Here is a 13646-nt window from a genome sequence, read left to right as displayed (position 1 = left end):
CCAGGGAGGCCAGAGAGCCTCAGCAGATGGCCAGAGCTGAGGGGCTGGACAGGTGGCCACAGAGTCCCATCTTGGGACCTGAGTCTTTTGGTGGCAGGAGCCCAGTGACGCTTGAGGGTCGTGTCTGGGGTGAGGCTGGCATAGAGCCCTTCTGTGGGGCCACTGTCCCCTGATGGCTTAGTCCTGCATATTCCTGACCAGAGCCAGGGCTTTCCTGGCAGGATGAGACTCCTGCTCGTGGGCGGCGTGGTGACCCCTCACGCAGAGTCCCCAGGCTTGGCAGGGGCCACCCACCTGTGGCAGGTGTTCTCACTCCCACTTTGCAAAGCGAGCGGCCACGCGGTGGTCGAGAGTCCCCTGCAGCCGGGTGTGGGGTGCTGGTGCCCCTGGCCGGCTGGGGAGGGACTGACGGCGTGTCTGTCTTTCCAGTACCTGCACGCCCGCGACCCCGGGGTGTCCATCCGCTGGCAGGTGGTGGACAGGCGCATCCCGCTGTACGCGAACCACAAGACCCTCCTCCAGAAGGCAGCCGCTCTGTTCGGAGCTCACTACTGACTGGCCGCAGGTGGGGCTGGTCCATGGATGGCCCGTCTCTTGGTGGCCTGTGTGGGCTAACACCTGCTGTCTGAGGCACACGCAGCCCTGGACCTCAGGGTGGGGAGCAGGGCTCCAGTGGAGTCGACCCCCCAGGCCACTTCGAGAGGCAGCCAGGGGAGCGCCTGAGCTGGAGGCCCAGGCCCGAGAGCAGCGAGGTGGAGCCCCTGCACCCTGTCGGCCATGGTTGCCTCTCCTGGGCTGCCGGCAGCCGGGACACAGGCCCTGCAGCTCAACCCTCAGCCAGGGACCAGCCCCTCCCTGGCCACATCACCACGAGGGCACGTCCACCCTGCAGGGGCATCAGCCCAGCTGAGCTTCCTGAAGATGTGGGGTCCCTGAGCCTCCTCCGGCCAATGCCTGTGAAGACTCAGGGAGGGCAGCCAGCCAGCCCCCAGATGGCCTCTCATGCTGAGATGGGCCTGACCCAGACCCCCACCTGGACAGAGGCAGGGACGGCGTGTGAGCCGACAAGCCAGGAGTCCTCCGGGAGGTGGACACGTGGAGCCCGGGGCCCGCAGAAGCACAGAAGACCCAGAACTGCATCCACCCCCCTGGGAGCCGAGGACCAGCTCTGGCAGGAAGGAGCTGTGGGAGGGTGGGGGCCGTGGGGCTCTGGTTTGGTCACTGAAAAAGGAACCGTCAGGCGCCCTCGGAGGGGAACGGTGTGGAACCCGGGGTTCAGTCCTGTGGAGCCGCGGGCCGGCCTGCCAGCGCTCCAGCGCCTTTCCCAATAAAGTCACTGACACCTCCCGTGGTGGGACCGTGACTGGGGAACCTCTCTCCTGGCTCACAGAGCGCTTCCTGCTGTCCACAGGTCTCCCATGGGCCCCTCCATAGATGCCCACAGGCCCCTCGGGCCCACACCTCGCTTTCTCTGCTGACTCTCCTCCCTCTTTCATTTCCAAACCCCGGTGCAGCGTCTCCCTGAGCCCCCAGCTGGGGTCAGCACCCACACGCCTCCCACCGGCTTCCCCTCGCCTGGTGCCTAGGCCCCTGCAGGGGCTGACCCATGCAGGGTCTCTGGGCAGCGCCCGCCCTGGCTTCAGAGCCTAGGTCTGGCCTGGTCACCCCACATGCCCGCAGGTGATGCCCAGACACCCTGGGCCAGGCCTCTGTCTTCCACCTGGGCGGAACTTTCCAGCCACGTCCTCCCATCCCCACTCCCAGAGCCGCGGCGGATCCCCGCCTGCCACACCCGTCACAGGCTCTGACACACTCCACTAGGCCTGCCTCCCGGGTCAGGGGCAGCACGGGCCTGGGGACTTGTCTTCCATCAGCCCAGGGCTCTGAGCAGCACTGAGACAGGCCTGTGCCTTGGTCCCAAGCTTGTCCCCAGGTCCCCTGCCCAGGGTCCTCGTGTGCCAGTGGGATGGGCCTGCTCAGCCCACTCCCTCGTCGCGCTGCCCCATCCACGGCTGCTGGGTCTGAGCCCTGCCATTGCTGGGTGCCAGGCACCCTGCGCTCTGGCTCCTGCTGGCCAGGGGCGGGCACCCCTCCAGTCCGCGGGGCCTAGAGACATCCATGCTGGCGGAGGCATCCAGGGACCGGCAGGGGCCGTGCCCAGAGTTCAGCCAGAGGGTGGTGACAAGAGACGCCCACTCTGCCCACTCCACTACCCGGCGATGGCTTTAAACGCACAGCTGGAGGCCACTGCCCGCCCGCCGCCCTGTCCACCCTGGCAACCCTGCGCTCCTGCAGACGCAGCTCTGGACCAGGCTGGGCGCTGGGCGGGAGACTGTGGGCGGGGCGCTGGGTTGGGCCGCAGGACTGAGCCCACCTCAGGCATTGCTCTGCCCCACTGTGTGCAGCAGCCCCCCTGGTTTTGCCCCTCTGGACGAGGAAGCTGGTCCTGCTGGGGCAGGGGCTTGGGCCCCTTGGCAGCAGCTGGAGGAGCCAAGCCTGGAGCCCATCCTTCTCTGCTGGGCTGCCCTGGGCACCCAGGTGAGCTGCCGCAGAGCCGCACGGGGACGTGGTGTTCCTTAAGGACGGCGTGTCCTTGACAGCCGGGCATGAGTCTGATTATTCACTCATTCTCAGCGAGGAGCAGCTGAATGCTGTGTCTCCCTGGATCCAGGAAGGGGAACAGAGAAGCACACCCACAGCAGTCGGCCAGCTGAGAGCAGGGTCAGAGCAGGGTCAGCGCTGGGAGATGAAAGGGCATTTGAGTGTAGTGATCAAGGCGGCTCCCGGGATGAGGCGGCACAAGGCTTGGGACTTGAAGATCACAGCAGATAGCCAACAGGAGACAGGCAGACGTGGACAAACCTCTTGTGGGCAGTGAGTAGCACCCAGGGTACTGTGTGGCATCAAGGGAAGTGAGAGTGTCAGAGCAGGGACAGTTTCCTCCAGGGCAGAACTCGCAGCAAGCTGAATCTGGGGGAGGGCTGATGAGAGGGCAGGAGGAAGCTGACTGAATGCAGACCAGATGGCTGGAGCCCCAGCAGCCATGTGAAGCCACAAAGATGAGGAACACGCCTGGTGTGGTGAAGGGTGAGGCAAGAGGGACATCAAGGGATGGTCCCAGGGCCCTCTTGAGTCTCACCTCTGGGAAGGAAAACATGGCTGGGTTAAAGCTACTGATTTTAACGGAAAATCAGTTGAACACACAGCCAACCAATTCTAACTGAATCACTGTTGATCTGGAACCATAAGGTCTTGAAGAAAACCAAGATGAACCCAAAGAAGCATCAAAGTCAGAAAAAGGAACTGGCCTGGAGGGAGCAGAGTGGGCGGCTCTCTCTGGAGAAGCTGCCACAGTGCTGGAGAGGACGCAGTCAGGAGGCCGAATAGCCGGGCACAGGAGACACAGGGAAGTGGGGACGCGCTCAGTGGGAGGCGGGGGGCAGAGCCCAGAGCCCAGGCGCCAGAGGCCCAGGCAGCGCTGCCTTGCGGGAGGGAGGGCCCGGCGCGGTGGTGCTTTCTGTCTCCTTGTAGGTGGATTTGGAAACCCCAAGGTTTTCTCTGTGCATAGCAGAAAGACCTGAGCGACCCGAGACAGGAGGCCAGCGGTCCCCGTGGCCTCCCTAGGTACGGAGAAGAGCGCTGCTGAGAGGGAAGAAACCGGAGGACCCGCCTGCCCCGGGTTCCTGTCGAGGACAGCCCTCCGCGACCCCAGGGGGGGGGGCACTCCCTGGGGAGGGTCGATAGGTGGAACCAGACGCGTCCTCACGAGGGTTAGGGCAAGGCCACAGAAAACCTTCAAAGGTGAAACAGAAAACCACCAAAGGGGCTCCCGGTGGCCCTTGCCCCCTGCAGGGCAGGATGGGGGGCCAGCAGAGCTGTCCTCCTGGGGGCCCAGGCCACCCCGGGAGCACGGACGAGACTCTGAACTGCAAGGCACAGGCAGGGTGTGACGTGGTGACCTGTGACCCAGGCAGCGTTCTCCGGAAGAGGGTGTGACAGACAGGAGACCCCAGGCTCAGCCGTGGAGCCAGAGGACGTGGCCCGGGTGGAGGGACACTGCCTCCTTCCTGGAGGCCACCCGGCAGGACCCAGAGCCTACAAGTGGGTGACAGGAGACTGGTGGGGGTGCAAGGGGGGCTGAGCTGAGCTCTGGGTCCCACCGGCCCTGAGGCTGAGAGCCAGGAGAGGGGCAGAGCCTGGCAGAACCTGCACGGCACAGCAGAGCAGGCGGCTGAGCGCACGGGTGTGGGCGAGCCGTGTGAGCGAGCCGCGGGTGTGAATGAACCACGGGTGTGAATGAACCACGGGTGTGAGCGAGCCATGGGTGTGAGCGAGCCGTGAGTGTGAGCGAGCCGTGAGTGTGAGCGAGCCGTGGGTGTGAGCGAGAGATGGGTGTGAGCAAGCCACAGGTGTGAGCGAGTGGCGGGTATGAGTGTGCCTGCAGGCGCTATCCCACGCTCACCGGGTCATCACACGTCACACACGAGTTACGTGTCTTCTAAAGAGATGCCGACACGTGTGAGCACACGTTGGTGCGCGTGTGAGCAGCAGGACAGTCGCTCCGTGCCGGGTGTTGGCTCTGCCTCCCCTGGAGACCCTGCCACAGGCCTCCTGAGGACACTGTCCTCGCCATCGACAGCGTCACCCCATCGAGGGGTCTCAGGGTGTCCTGGGGCACCCCCGCCCTGCGGGCCACTCTGCCACAGCACCACACTAGCACACGGAGCTAGAAGATGGGACACACGGGGAGCCATGGCCCCACGTCCTCTTGGTCGCCTTGGCCCTGGCCGATGGCGTCCACTGCTGTGCGAGGTCTGCTCCAGGGCTGCCCTCTCGGCTCTCTGCCCTCCACGGGGCTTGTGCACAGGTGTGGCCTCCTGCTCCCCAGGCAGGGAGACAATGGGGAGGCGGGGCCTCTGTCGGGAGGAGACACCATCCCTGGACCCTGCCCAGCACTCAGCCACCGCCCTGGGGAGGCAGCCAGGGCACTGAGTGGGACGGGTGGCTGCCCACAGGGAACCAGGGCTCCCTCTGGAAGGGCCCCGGCTGCAGCCCCAGCAACCAAGCTAGGCACCGTCCTGTCCGTGGAATGTGCTAGAAGGAGAAGACCAGGAGGAGCGCAGGCCCTGACTGCGGGGGTGGCTGGAGTCTCCCCAGGGGCATTTGGAACCTTCAGGGCAGGCATCTGAAAACCAAGAGGCGGAGACAGAGGCTGAGCCTGTGACTCGGGAGGGTCAGAGCTGCAGAATGACCAGAGGCTGAGGCAGGGGCCCAGCCAGCACCGAGAGCTGGGAGCGAACCTTCTCAGAATCAGCCCTGGAAGACCCAGCCCGCCCCTTGGCCTGGCTGGAGCAAAAGAAAGTGGTGGTGGGACAACTCCAGAGACCACTGTGCTGACACCAGGGAGAGTCTGGGCCAGCAGGGCAGCCTGGGTCCCTGGGTGGGGGTCAGGAGCTGGAGCCAGGGCGGGGGTGGGGTCTGTCGGCCTCTTCTGCTGGCAGCTCTGCGGGGCGCGGAGGGGCTGGGCGGCAGAGGGCTTGCTGCATAGGCCCTGAGAGGAAGGAGCCGGCAGCCGGCAGCCGGGGAGGGGCAACTACAGGGAGCCCACGGGCAGCAGGGCCGCGGCCTGGGAAGGGGCCATGCAAGGCCACTGTGCGGTCTTCCCAGTGCGGGAGGGCAGTGCTGGCCTCATGGAGTCTGATTCAGCTGTCCGACTCCATCGCAGCCCTTCTGGACGCCGCAGCCCGGCTCCTGCACTGATCCCGGGGGAGAGGCATTCAGCCGGCGCCTGCTGATGAGGACAGCAATTAACTGGTGCTGCGTTTCGTCCCCGAGACCACAAGGCCTGGATTCCGGGCAGATAGTGGGCAGACCGTCAGCCCTGAGCCCACTCACCATAGGAGGGAGGTTCCAGCGGCCAGACCATGTGGCCAGGATCTCATTAGAGGGTTCCTGCTGTTCTGAAAGCACAGGCCTCCACAGGTCTTTGGGGCCTGGATGTCATCCCACGGAGGAGGAGGACCCAGGGGGAAAGGTTCCCCGAGAGTGTGCCCCTGCCCTGCCCAACTCCCCAGCCACCGCGCCCACCAGCCCACCATGGTTTGTCCTGACCACCACGGTTCTGCAGCCAGGAACTGAGTGTGAGCAGCGGGTGTTGACCAATAGCACCCTGGTCAAGACTCTAGCTCCCTGCCACCCGCCCTCCACAGGCAGGGGTCCTAGGACTTCCCAGATGGGGCCACACGGAGTGTGCTGTGTGTGTCTGGCGCCTCCGACGCGCCGTGATGTCTGTGGATTCATCCGGCTCTGCCTTGCAGGGCTGGGAGGTAACTGCATTAACTTGCTGAATTTAAATATTAAAAGTACTCCATGGTATTGGCTCATCCCACGTCTCCAAAATCTGATACGTCAGCCTCACAGCTTGGATGCTTTTAGTCTCTTTAAAAGTAATAACAATGGGGCCGGGGCCGGGGCTCAGTGGTGGAGCACTTGCCTGGCATGTGTGAGGCACTGGCTTCGATCCTCAGCACCACATAGAAATAAATAAAATAAAGATCTAAGGACAACTAAAAACTATTAAAAAAAAAAAAAGTACTAACCACGTATTGCAGGCTTGTCGCAATGTGGAAGTAAAGCATGTGACAACAGCAAGCAGGTGGGTGGCGATGTGACAGGCAGCAGTGCTCTGGCAAGACTTGAGGGAGGACTGGCAGGCCTCTGCTGCACCCTGAATTGCACAGCAGCCACCGAGGTCACATGTGCAGGAGGCAGAGGGGGAGGTGGAAGGGTGCAGAACAGTGTATCAGCTTCCGCGGGGCACCATGTCCCCGAGGCCACCCAGGCCACAGAGAAATGGCTCCCTGGGCTCGCAGCATCGGAGCTTCAGAGTCCAGGGGGCGCAGGCTTGGTGAGGGGCCCTCGGCCTCGCTTCACGGGAGGCACCAGTGGCAGGGAGCGTGGGGGCCAGCGCCCCTCTAACGGAGGGCGTCCCTCGGTCCCCACACAGACACTCCTCCAAAGACCTCCAGACCTGCACTAGGCCGGCTCCGGAAGGTTCCACTCCCTCCACTAGATCACCCTCAGGCTGAGTGGAACCTGGGGGGACATTCAGATTATACACCCAACAAAGACCTGTCCAAACAAAGGGGGAAGGGACACAGGACAGGGGTCAGGTGAGAGAGCAGGAAAGAACAGTAAGGGGACAGGCCAGTGAGCACTCGCCCCTCGGAGCGCAAGGTGCCCGGGCTACAGCCGGACTGCGGGCTGCACTCGGTCCTGCCGATTTCCCAGTAGCGTCCTTCCTCAGTTCCAGGACCTGCATGGCCCTGAGGTGGTATCCCCACAGCCTTCCCAGTCTGAAACGGCCACTTGGTCTCCTGCCTTCAGTGGCCCCTTCGCTTTTGAAGGACCAGGCCGCTGTGCGCTGTCCCACGGTTGGGGTGCATATGATGCCTGCTTTGGCTGGAATGAGGGGCACAGGCCGGGTGCCACAGGGCGAGGCTGCACCCTTGGCAGTGCCTTCCATGGAGGGTCCCTGCGTCAACCTGCCTGGTCACTGGCAACCCCACCCTTGTCACATAGATATAGCGTTTTCCCACTGAGAAGTGACACTTTCCCTTTGGAGTCATAAGTATTTTGAGGGAGGTCCCTTGGCACCATGGAAACCCTGAGGGAAGCTACCTAGGCCTCAAGACCCTTAGGTCAGAGCGCAGGGGTGGGACCGGGAAGGAGGCTGGGTGGCATCAACACAAGCCAAGCAGGCTTCACCGGGAAGAAAGGGCCTAGAGCAGCATTTCACAATGACAACGGGGTCAACAACCAAGAGCTGAAGGACAGCAGCCTTTCAAAGGCACCCAAGACTGATGGGACTGATGCCAGCACCTCAGTGACAAGAAGTCGGTAACAGCAGGCGACCAGCAGCCTCGACCTCATCCTGTGCCTGGGAACAAGTACCCAGGGCACGCCCAGCCTCCTCTGGGCCTCAAGATGAGCCTCAACCACATCAAAAGGACCCCAAACATCCAGACGACGTTCTTTGACAACAATGGATTTAAATTAATAATCAGTAACAGAAAGATGTGGGAAGTCCCCAAAGATGTGGGAAGTAAACACTTCTAAACTCAGGGGCAGATAAAGGAATCAAAAGGTGATTACAGAGTGTTGTGAACTTACTGATAACAAAAATACAACATGTCCAAATTCCTGGGAGCAGCCAAGGCAGCACTCAGAGGGAGACTCATAGCACTAGGTGCCTTCAGTAGAAAAGAAAAGTGTTGCAAATGGGTGGCCTTGGAGCCTAGCTTCCGAAACAGAGAAAGAAGAGAGAGTTAAACTGATGTAAGCAAAAAAAGAACACAGATCAGAATGGAGATCAATGAAAGAGTAAAACAAAGGAGAAATCAATGACTTAAAAATTGGTTCTTTGAAAAAATTAACAACATTCATAATTTCCTATCCTGACTTACAGAGAGGGAGGGGAGGAGGAGGGGGCAGAGGGGGAGGGGGAAGAAGCAGCAGCCTGGCCACTGGCACCTGCCAAGGTCAGGAAGAAGAAGTGGCTTCACCCTTGCCTATAGACACAGAAAGATCATAGAGGCACTTCCTTCACTCTATGCTGGTGAATTCAACAACCTAGAGGAAACAGGCAATTCCTCAAATAACACGAACTGTAAACATTTGTTCAAGAAAAATGGACTGCTGTCATTTTATTAAACAATTCAACCACAAACAAAAGTGATAGTACGTCGTGACTAGGTAGGATCTGCCCCAAGAACACAGCTGATTCAACACTTGAAAATCAATCAATATATTCATCATGTCAACAGACTGAAAAAGGAAAGTCTTAACTGACGGGGGAAAAAAGCCAAGATCCAGAAAACAGTCATAAAACACTGGTTAGTCATGCACACAAAAATAGACTTAAGTCACCCTCTCGCCATGTCTCCAAGTTGACTGGATATGGGTAACAGACCAGATGCCAAGCCCTAGAACTAAACAATCCTGTGACTTTGGGTTAGGCAAAGGTTTCTCATGTATGACACTGAAAACATAATCCACAAAAGAAAAAGCATTGCTAAATTGGACTTACTCAAAATTAAAAAGTGTGCTCTTTGGAAAACTTTTAAAATTATGAAAATATGACGCATAGACTTAGGAAAAATGTTTAGAAACTATATTGAAAATGCCTTTATCCTAGAAGGTGTCAAGAACTCTGATAACTCAACAGTAAGGAACCAAACAGCCCAGTGAAAAGCGGGTCAACAACTTGAGCAGCCCAATTCCCTAAAGAAGATGGACAAAAAGCAAACACAGATTTAACCAAGCACATCGCTAGCCATGGGGGGGTACAAATCAAAACCACAACTGGATAATTCCCCACGTCCCTGTTAGAGTGCAGAAAATAGACCGTCTCTACCAAGTGTTGGGGAGGATGGGGACAGACGCTGTTGTGGGACTGCAAACCACAGGTGGCTTTGGCAGTTGAGTGCACACATGACCAGGCCACTCACTCCGAGGCTTCACCCAAGAGAAACACAAGCAGTTGTCCAAAGACGCCTACTCAACGCTCACAGCACTTTTCTCTAAGAGCCCCAAAGCAGACACACCCCAAGGGTTGGCCAAGGGGGTAGGACCGTGGCCCTGGGAGGAATGTGGATTGGTAAGCCCGACGGCACAGATCACAATTACGCCGAGGGAGGAAAGCCAGGCAGAGGTGCAGGCCACCTGATGGCACTGAGGTGAGTCGTGCGCACGCAGGCTCCTCTGCAGGGAAAGCAGATGGGTGCTTGCCTGGTGGCGGGGCACAGCCGAGGGGTGACGGAAACTTTAGGGTTGTCTGCGTGGCGGGGTGGTGGTTCACGGTGTGCAGAAGATGCCGAATCACATACGCTGTTCGCTGAATGTCACCGACGCCCCAACGAAGCTGCCTTAAAACCCCGGTGGCCCAGGCCCTGAGCTAGCCCCCGACTCCACCCTCCAGGCCCTCCTCCTAAGCCCTGGGAAGGCAGCCGGGCCCTGGGGTCTGCGGGACCTAAATGGGCAGAGATCTAACCCTCCGATCTCCACGCAGGACAGGGACACTGCGGGAGGCTCGCCCGGATGCAGCGGGAGCAGGGTCAGGCCGGGGGAGACCCACCAGAGCCCAGCCTAGTGGACCTGCTTAGGGGCGGGGCCTAACCTCTGAGGCCCCGCCCTACGGGCAGGCCACGCCCCACCGGCAGAGGCTTGGCCCGCTTTGTCGGAAGCCCCGCCCCGGACAGCCCAGAGCCACGCCCACAGCCCAGGCCCCGCCCCCACCCGCCCACCACGCAGCGCCCCGCAGGCCCCGCCCTCATCGCCAGACCCCGCCCCAGCCCCGCCCTTCCGTCACCCGGCCCTCCCCGGCCCCGCCCCTGCCATCAGGCCCCGCCCCGCCCCGCCGCAGGCCCCGCCTCCCCTGCCAGCCGCGGGCGGGCGTGGGCACCCGAGTGGGGTCGCCGCGGCGCGGGGCGTGGCGCCTGGTCGGCTCGAGCGGCCGCAGCGGCGTGACAGCGCGGCTGGCCGCGGCCCCCAGGTAAAGCCCCGCCGCCCCGCACGGCCCCCGTCCTGCGTCCCGCCGGGTCCCGCCGCTGCCCGCCACTCCCGCCGCCGCCCGCCGCCCGCCGCTGCCCGCCACTCCCGCCGCGCGGCCCGGCCGGCTTCCCCTCTCCTCTCCCCTGCGCGGGAGCGGGCAGCCGCCCCTTCAGGGCTGGCGAGAGCCCTGTGATCGCCGTCTTTAAGGTGTCACCGCAGGTGTCGGCGACAGGCGGCTGGTCCCCTCTGCCAGGCGCGCTCACCCGCCGCCATCTACCGGGCCTGACCTGGTGCTGCTGATCCGGAAGGAGCCCTCCGCCCAGCTCGCCCAACTCGAGGTGACCAGCCCGAAGGCGGTGTGGATTCCAGGGTGTCTGCCCCACCTCGGGTCCCAGCAGTGGGTGGGTGGCCAGGGCTGCATGCCCGCTGGGTTCTCTGACCACTTGGCCCTGGGGTCTGCTGTCAGCCAGTGGTCAGCACTAGCCACCTCCTTGACCTGAGAAGCCCCTCTGGGTGGTACTGGAAGACTTCAGAAGAAAATTATAGACCAGGTGTGTTTAAGGGGGTGTGGCGGGCCCCAGATGCCTCCTTTTTCTGGGCCAGCCTCTCCCTCAGGGTGTGGCCCATTCCCAGCTGGACCTAGTGGACAGGGCTGATTGCTGTCCCTTCTCTCGCCCATTTCTCATGTTCTTTTTCAGAATCCGTGGTGCCACTGCTCTCCCTGGTGAGGAAGAAGAGTTTGTACATGTGGTGATTCTTGCACAGTGGAAAGGGCAGGGGTCCTCAGGCCAAAAGCAGAGGAGCTACTTGTCCCAGGCCGTGGCAGGATGGGCCCTAGAAGCAGATGGAGCCCCTGGTGTCTGCTGGCCCCCTCCCATGGGTCCTGCCTCTTCCTCCTCTTCTGCCTGCGCTTGGGTGCCTCCTGCCCACAAGCCTGCCAGTGCCCTGACCATGCAGGGGCTGTGGCTGTCCACTGCAGTGCCAGGGGCCTGCAGGAGATCCCCAGGGACATCCCAACGGAGGCCGTGCTCCTGAAGCTGGATGCCAACAAAATCTCGCGAATCCCCAACGGAGCCTTCCAGCACTTGCAGCAGCTGAGAGAGCTGGACCTGTCCCACAATGCCATCGAGACCATCGGCCCCACGGCCTTCTCTGGCCTGGCCGGGGGCCTGCGGCTGCTGGACCTGTCCCACAATGGCATCCGGAGGATTCCGAAGGATGCCCTGGGCAAGCTGAGCGCCAAGATCCGCCTGTCTCACAACCCACTGCACTGTGAGTGTGCTCTGCAGGAGGCCCTGTGGGAGCTGAAGCTGGACCCCGACTCCGTGGATGAGATCGCCTGCCACACCTCCGCGCAGGAGGAGTTCGTGGGGAAGCCTCTGATCCAGGTGCTGGACTCGGGCGTCAGCTTCTGCAGCACCCACCACAAGACCACCGACGTGGCCATGCTGGTCACCATGTTTGGCTGGTTTGCCATGGTGATCACGTACATTGTGTACTACGTGCGTCACAACCAGGAGGACGCCCGGAGGCACCTCGAGTACCTCAAGTCCCTGCCCAGTGCCCCCGTCTCCAAGGACCCCGTCAGCTCTGCCCCCTAGCGCCCACCCTAGGCAGGCCCGCCCTCAGTGGCTTTTGTAGCAGGTGGAGACCACGTGTGCTTCTGGTGTCCCCAGTGAGGTGGTGTCACGGCACTCGCGTACAGTGCATCCGTCTGGAGAGAGCGTCTGTGTGTGCCTGTCATTGCAGAGCCTTCCACTTGATGGCAAGGACACTGAGGTTTGGGGTGAATGACTTCCTGTGACCACACGGCCAGGCTTGCTCCCTTGGGACCGAGCCCCACCTACCAGAGGTGACATTCCACATTCCTTCCACTCCGCCAGCCTATCTCACGTGGGCTGCAGGATGCACACGTGGGTCCACAGGGGAGGGCGGGTTCTGGCTGGGACGGGGTGCAGTTCAGCTCTCGAGGGTACCAGGGCACCCAGGTCCCCACTGCCCGGCCAGTTGCCTCTGTTGAACTAGGGCCCTGGGCACATTCCAGCAGAGCCCCGTCCTGGAGGCCAGAGTGTTCTAGGCAGGTCAGTGGGGTGCACAGCTCACACCAACTTGTTCTCAGAGGGTCAGAGAACTCTTGTGCCAGAATTCCCATCCATCCAGAGGGGCAGACTCAGAGGGAACCTGAGAAAGGCCCAGCCTAGATTCTCAAGGGGCAGCCAAACAATCCGGCCCTACCCTGCTTCCTGCCTCTCCACCTGTGCCGGGTTGGCAGGGGCCTGTCAACTCAGGTCACTACTGTGCCTTGCTTTTCTAGTCACTGATATCTAAACAGTCTTTTCCAGGGACAGCAGAGGGATGTTTCGTGTTGGAGGCCAGTCGGTGGGATACTTCTTTTTCCCTGTAATGGGAACTTTCTCTTTTCACCTTTGCTGCCAGGAGTCTTAGAGCTCAATGATTGCTCAGTTTTCTTACTGACCCTGTTTCATGTTCAGGGTCCGTGTTTCCTCCACCTATGACTCTAATTACAGTTTTACTTTTTATTGCCTTTTTGTATTCACGTTTGAATTTTAAGCTACTTCAGGGTTGAGCAAATAAGTGTGAATTCATTGTTCTTTGAAGTGTAGATGTCTCATCAAGAAAACGTTTAGAAACAACTAGAAGTTGGGGGGACTATTTGGCAGGCACCCTGTGGCCCGCAGTGGGGCATGAGCCTCTGAGGTGGCCTGGGATTCGCGCCACCGTGTCCACGCAGCTCAGCCACCTTGCTTTGGAGCCGCGGTGTGCCCAGCTGTGTGACCTGTCATCTGCTCTGTGGCAGAGGGACCTGGGCCTGGGAGCCTCTGTCCCGGGAAACAGGGCTGGAGAGCACCAGGGAGGGTGGGTGAGGGGTGGGGCGTCGTGGCTGCCACCTGTGGGGTACAGAGTGAAGCCGTCAGGGCTGGGCAGTGAACGCGGCTCTCTGCCGCGGGGGCCTGCGTGGCAGTGCTGGGCAGCCTGCAGGCAGCAGCCCCCACTTCCCCATCCAGGGCACCCACAGTGGGAGAGGCCACTGTGCCAGGGCTTGCTGCCCTGGGTCTGCCCCACAGGTATGGCCG

At 61.2% G+C, this 13646-nt stretch overlaps 2 protein-coding genes across 5 annotated transcripts in view; both read left to right on the top strand.

The window, feature by feature from the left end:
- Positions 1–1331, top strand: part of Trpm2 (transient receptor potential cation channel subfamily M member 2) — a 45249-nt gene extending 43918 nt beyond the window's left edge. For all 4 annotated transcript variants that reach the window (XM_076867814.2, XM_076867812.2, XM_076867811.2 and 1 more), the window contains one exon: positions 430–1331. In XM_076867814.2, the coding sequence (XP_076723929.2) occupies positions 430–555 (126 nt within the window). In that variant the 3' untranslated portion in view covers positions 556–1331. The remainder of the gene's footprint in view (positions 1–429) is intronic.
- A 10047-nt stretch (positions 1332–11378) lies between these two features.
- Positions 11379–12152, top strand: Lrrc3 (leucine rich repeat containing 3). The gene has a single exon (XM_076868969.1). The coding sequence runs from the start codon at positions 11379–11381 to the stop codon at positions 12150–12152; it is 774 nt and encodes a 257-aa protein (XP_076725084.1).
- The last annotated feature ends 1494 nt before the right edge of the window (positions 12153–13646 follow it).

The sequence above is a fragment of the Callospermophilus lateralis genome, chromosome 10 (assembly GCF_048772815.1).
Source record: "Callospermophilus lateralis isolate mCalLat2 chromosome 10, mCalLat2.hap1, whole genome shotgun sequence".
NCBI lineage: Eukaryota > Metazoa > Chordata > Mammalia > Rodentia > Sciuridae > Callospermophilus > Callospermophilus lateralis.
The sequence above is the reverse complement of the archived record's forward strand: the minus strand, read 5'-3'. Positions and strand labels throughout refer to the sequence as shown.